We start from the raw sequence: 6,000 nt of genomic DNA on the forward strand, positions 1-6,000 counted from the left end.
CATACTAGACATTATATAATATATATGTATATATACTTAACATACACTATTCAGCAATATAAAAACAATCCAGTTAAGAGGCAACAGGTCTAGGTAGGGAATTCACCAAAGAGGGTATCTGAAGGCCAATAGAGACATGAGAAAATATCTGCCATTGCTTTGATTGAGAAATACAGGTTAAAACCACAATTGAGATATCATCTCACATCTGTGAGAATAACACATATTAAAAAGATGCCCCAAAACAAGTGCCAGGCAGGATGCAGAGGAAGAGGAACCTTGTTACACTGTTGGTGGCAATGTAAATTGGTACAGTTGATTATATGACCCAATCACCCCCACTCTTGGGTATTTAACCAAACAACATAAAACCATAAACTTGAAAACTTGTGTTTATTGCAACACTGTTTCAATAGCTAGTACATGGAAACAATCCAAGTGCCCACTGACAGAGAATTGGACCAAGGAGATGTGGTATATCCAAACAGAATATTATATCCAAATGGAATATTACGCAGCCATAAGGAAAGACAAAATGTTGCCATTTACATCAAATTGGAAGGAGTTCAAGGGACCAATGTGTAGCAAAGCAACTCAGAATGACAAAAAAATATACATTGGACATTTAGAAGTGGATGATTTGGTGCTTTAAAGCAAAACACTTAACAAACCAGTGGACGATCATAAACAAAATGAGACTTCTGAGGTTGAGAAGAGGGAGGGAGAAAGTGTCAAGAGGTAGTGGATGTCAGAGATGTGGAAGATAAGGGAAAAAATTATGAAACCCTAACTTATATTTAAATATACACAACCAGTCACAGATGGCAGAGACTCACTAGAATCATTAATTTTCAAATTATTCATGAGTGGATCATGAAGTCACTTTAATGGATCATTATTAGCATTTTACAGAATAGAAAGGGATAGGGCAGGACAGGACAGAATAGGAAAATACCAGTGTATTATACACAGTAAGGATCACTATTGTTCTTGTAATATTGATATACACAATATAATTTATTTCAGGGCCATATAGGTATGTATACAGTAGTTCTTACTACTGTAGGATACAGTTTTGTAAAAGTTCGCTTTGGAAAGAGAAATGTAAACAGATGAATAACTGTGTACCGTTCTCTCGTGAGGCTGCTTTGCGCTGTAGTTCCTAACAGAGCCAGCCTTAGCCTACGAGCATAGAGGTATTTTCAAGTGGAGTTTTCTGGACATATCTCTGGTTAATCTTTCCCCAGATCCTTGATTAGGTGAATGTGCCTGTTAGATTCAAAACATGTTTTGGACACTCAGGGAGGGCAAATTGACATTTCCAAAAGCTTTCCAAAAGCGGTGAGTTAGTAGCAGAGATGGGATCAGAATTAGATTATTTATGGATTCTTTTCAGAATGGGAAAAAGAGGGGTGAGCAGTGGCTCTCGTCCTGAGGTCAGTGAACAGCTGTTCTTTCATAGATGGAGCTAGAAAACAAGAGAAATGGTCTTTGATTGTGGCAAGAGGGCTGGGGCCGGGCCTGGGGAAGGATTTCCCCGTGGTAAGGAGTGGGTGTGTGCGTAGCACCCCTCCTCGGGAGGTCTTGAGAAGAGCAGGACAGATTGATTCCCTTCTGCCCCGGGGTCCTTTGGGGGGCAGCAGGGGGTGGGGAGCCTAGGATTTTCCCATCCCATGATGTCCTTGCTAGTTTAGCCACGCTCTCCCTCGTGCCCATTAGCAAGCGTAATCTGGAGCTGGCCGTGTTTCTGTCCTCAGCCCCGGATGGATAGGATGAATCCCGTGGCGTTGAGCTGGGTTGCAGCTAGCTTTGCTTTTCATCCGGATGTCAAACCAAGCCTGCAACAGCTGTAATCAGCTGTTGGAAGAGGGGGAGCTGGTGGGGGGCAGCCCCTGGCGACTTGCCCAGCCCTTGTCGAATGCTTAGCATCCACCACTCAGTTTGTCTCTCTCTGGAGCTGACTCTGTTGTTGCGTCTTTTCTTTTTTTGTGTGAGCTTCTTCCCTGCTTCTCTCTTTTCTTCCCTCATCTCTCCTGGGGCAATTGGAAGCCATCTTGCTTGAGCACGATTTTCAGATTCACTCAGGCAGGGCAAGGGACAAAGAGCACCCATTTCTGGATGCCCCACCCAGACTGCAGCTGGGTGTGCTCTGTGACCACAGGAGGAGAGCTGAATTCAGCCAGGCCTGGGTTCCTACCTCACTGCACCTCTAGCTGGCCATGAGTCTTCGGCCAAGTAACTGGACCTCTCGGAACCTCAGTTTCCTCCCGTGGTATGTGGCTAACCAATGTCCAACTGAGGATATTTATCAAGATCGGATGAGAAGACTTCCAGATACTGACCAACCGTGACTATGAACGCCCCTATGCCTGACACCCCACACCAGTTCACCTTCAGTTTGGTCATCATTCACCCTGGGGCAGGAATGTGGCAGTTCAGCGAGGCTGGGGTCCTGAGCAGCCAGCTGGGGACTAAGTCCAGATTGCCTGTGCTTCACTGAGCCTGGGGGCTGCAGAGAACTCTATGGGGTTCCTGGGGGGGTCTCTCCTCCCTTCTCAGCAACCACAGGCTGCGGGGAGCAAAGATGGACTCACTGCCTTGGGTTCCTCTGAAAGGAGAATCCAGACAACAGAGGAAACTTTGGGGGACGTTGGAGAGAATGAGTTGGAAAAAAAAATGTCTAGTCTGACTTTGGCTTTGGAGAACCTGGGTTTTTAGTCCATGGACCTTTGTCAGTTGCATCATGGTTTCCTCCCCTCTGCCTCTTCCTTCAATTCCGAGAGCCAAGTGCTTGCCTGCTACTTGGACCCTGAAGGGGAGCACCCTCCTCACCCCGCTCCTCCCAATGCTAACAGCATGTTTCTCCTTGGGCAGGTTTAAAGATTACCGAGAACCACCCTGGGCTCCGAATCCATATGAGTTTTCCAAGCAGTACTGGTCCGTTCTGTCTGCCCGTCTGGCTTTTGTCATCATCTTCCAGGTGAGTTGTTCAGGTAAGGGATAGTCAGGGCGAATGCAGGCTAAGGAGCCATGTCTCTTGCCTACACCAGTTGAGGTTTTCACAGTTCCATGGGGCGCTCAGTGTGGCTGGCAGTCGCCAGGGCTCTCTTTCCCGGTGGGGTAGGAGGCCCGATCCAGAGGGCCCCATTAATGGCTGGCCTTTGCAGAAAGAGAATAAAACACAGAGTAAGGTTACAAGACAGATGTGGAGTAAGTGGCAGGGTAGAGATAAATTCCTATTTAAACTGAAGACAAGAAAGGCAGGCGGGAAGACACACGGCCCCACCTGGTCTCTGCGGCCCACCCCGGAAGAGCTCGGGTTATGCACCTTTCTTCTAGTGCTCTCACTCCCTCCTTTGTTGGCTGGAGCCAGCCCCTGAGACAACTGCTGGGAAGGGCCCTGGGGCCATCAGCCTTGCTGAATGAATAGCAAACTGGAGCTGTGATTCCTGTCTCCCACAATAGCTGCAGCTCCGATTGCAGCCAGATTCTCTAAGCACCCGGGCCTCAGTTCCGCCTGGGGGTCCTGCCTGCCTTTCTAAGACTCCCTCAGGCCTTTGTATTCCCCGAAGGCAGATCCCTGGAGGGCTCTAAAGTATCTGGCCCCAGACCCCAAGCCAGGAAGTGGAGAAGCCCTCAGCTAGGCTTTCAGCTCAAGTAGACACCCATTCTTTCTCTGGAGAGATGGGGCGATAGATGTGAAATGCAGCTCAGCTGTCTGTCCTCTGTGCCCCCCCTCAGGGTCTCCTCATTTCACTTCCACTCACCAGGAGGGGTTGGGGTAAAGAAGAGTAGGTCATGATGAAGCTGCTTGAGGGCACCTGAGACCACCCCCCCAGGGGCCTCTGCACCTAGGTTGGTTCCCAAATTCTTCCCCTGGGCCCTAGGAGCCCCCAGGGGCCATGGTCTATTTGCTATTCGGGACAGGATTTGGAGCCTGGAAGAGAGCGCTGCTCTCATAAATTCTTTCTGGCCTCAGTCAGTGTCTCCTCAGTCCCAGAGGAAGTTGCATGAGCAGAGGGAACACCACAAATAGAGGAGCGTGTGTGGGGGGAAGAGCACAGGGGTAGTGGGGCGGGCTGACCAGCACCCACCGGCCCCTGCCCTCACTGTGTGATTTACTCATCACTGACGTGGGAAAAACTTGCGAGAAGTAGCTTGGTCCTACCTGTGTTTCTGGGGGAGGGATGAGCTCCTGAAAGAAGGAAGCCAGTTACCAGTGTGTGCAGATGCTTAGGACATCAGCAGAGCTCGAGGCTTGGAGCCCCAGACAGGCCTGCGTGGCTTAGAGAGGCCTGGATGGAATAGAGGGCGGGAGAAAGTGAATGTGAGTAGAAGGAGGGTTGGCTGCGGTCAGAAGTGAGTGCAGAATCCAAAGACCCAGCTCTCAAATAGAGGACAGGGCTTCAGCTGGAAGGAAGAGAGGGACAGCTGGCCCAGTGAAAGCCCTGGAGAGGTCAGTGGGCATCTTCCAAGTAGGCTCTGGAGCAATCTGTGTGTGAGGTACTGACTCATTTAATCCTCACAACTCCTGCAGGTGGTAGACTCTGTTACTGTTCCCCTTTCTGCAAGGGCAACAGGGTCTGACAGTCCCAGGAGCTGTTAGGCTGTTGGCTAAGATCACCTGCTAGTAAGTAGTGGGGCCAGAATCTTTCTGAGGTCACAGTCTCCGTGCTCTGTACGCATCACCATTGTGGGGCTGCTCACTCCAACAGGGCACGGGTGGATTGTGGTGCCAGGCTGGGCCAGGCATCTGCTCCAAATCCCTCTCCCTCATTTTCTGCAGAACCTTGTGATGTTCCTGAGTGTCCTCGTGGACTGGATGATCCCAGATATCCCCACGGACATCAGCGACCAGATCAAGAAAGAGAAGAGCCTGTTGGTGGACTTCTTCCTGAAGGAGGAGCATGAGAAGCTCAAACTGGTGGATGAGCCGGCCCAGAGGAGCCAGGGAGGAGGACACGAGAGCAGGAGGAGCCACGTGGCCAGCCCAGCACCCTCAGGCAGGAGCCAGCGGGGCAGCACAGCCTCTGCTGGTTCTCAGCACACCAACGTTTGACCCAGCTGCCCCCTGCAGAGGGCCTGCAGCTGCAGCGGGAGCATGCATACTGTGCAGTGCCTCTGCAAGGCTGTCTGTCCCTCTACCGAGATCTGGCCTGAGAAGATCTGAAAAGGGTGTGTGTGTGTGCGTGCGTGTGCTGCGTGTACGTGCGTGTATGTAGAAAGAATGAGTGAGTGTGAGTGCAGGATGGAAGAGGTGATGCTGCTTTTCAGAAACTTCAAACTTAAGTTTCTTTTAGGTCCTTCTAAGCTGCATCCTTTTGGAGGATTGGCCCCTACTTGAGTCAATGAAAGAATCAGGTCTCTCTACCCCAGGGTTCCAGGATACCAGGAGCCTTCCTTGTGTTCCCTCAAGCACGCTCCCATTTCACATGCCCGCAGGCTGGGACTGAAGCTCAGGGCCCTGTCCTACCACTTCGTAAGTGCTTACCACCCTTTTCCACCAGTCCCCTGAGAAAACCCTCTGAGTCACTTGCAGCTGGGGCTGTAGTAGCCTCAGTGTATGCAAGTTAAGTCAGAGGACTGATCGCTGGGGCCTTGGGACCTGATGATGATGAGTAGCAAAGGTCCAAACTTGGCTTGTCTCCGGTTCATGTGACAGGGGTGCTTTGAGCTAAATGCAATTAACCATCATTTCATGCAGGTTCAGATTTAAAATAACAAAATAAATGGAAACATCCTTTATAAAAATTCCTCTCCTTGTCTTTGTCTTTTTTTTCTCTCTTTCACTGATCTTTAATGAGCACCTACTTTGTTCCAGGCATTGTTCTCAAATTGGAGACAGATACAGCAGAGTATGAGAGGCGAAGTCCTCCTCTTAGGGATCTTGTATTCCACAGAGAGACAGACAATAAGCCACTAAGTGTATAGTATTTTAAAGTCATATGAGCTATGAAGAAACAAAGCAGGGCAAGGGAAACAGCAGGTGAGGGCCTTTTC

At 49.7% G+C, this 6,000-nt stretch overlaps 1 protein-coding gene across 1 annotated transcript in view; it reads left to right on the top strand.

Moving 5' to 3' along the window:
• Positions 1 to 5,731, top strand: part of LOC119247803 (anoctamin-2) — a 236,822-nt gene extending 231,091 nt beyond the window's left edge. Inside the window, exons 23-24 of the mRNA XM_054696498.1 lie at positions 2,875 to 2,980; positions 4,787 to 5,731. Of these exons, the coding sequence (XP_054552473.1) occupies positions 2,875 to 2,980; positions 4,787 to 5,059 (379 nt within the window). The 3' untranslated portion in view covers positions 5,060 to 5,731. The remainder of the gene's footprint in view (positions 1 to 2,874; positions 2,981 to 4,786) is intronic.
• The last annotated feature ends 269 nt before the right edge of the window (positions 5,732 to 6,000 follow it).

The sequence above is a fragment of the Talpa occidentalis genome, unplaced genomic scaffold (assembly GCF_014898055.3).
Source record: "Talpa occidentalis isolate TD23 unplaced genomic scaffold, MPIMG_talOcc4v2.1 talOcc4.16, whole genome shotgun sequence".
Lineage (NCBI taxonomy): Eukaryota > Metazoa > Chordata > Mammalia > Eulipotyphla > Talpidae > Talpa > Talpa occidentalis.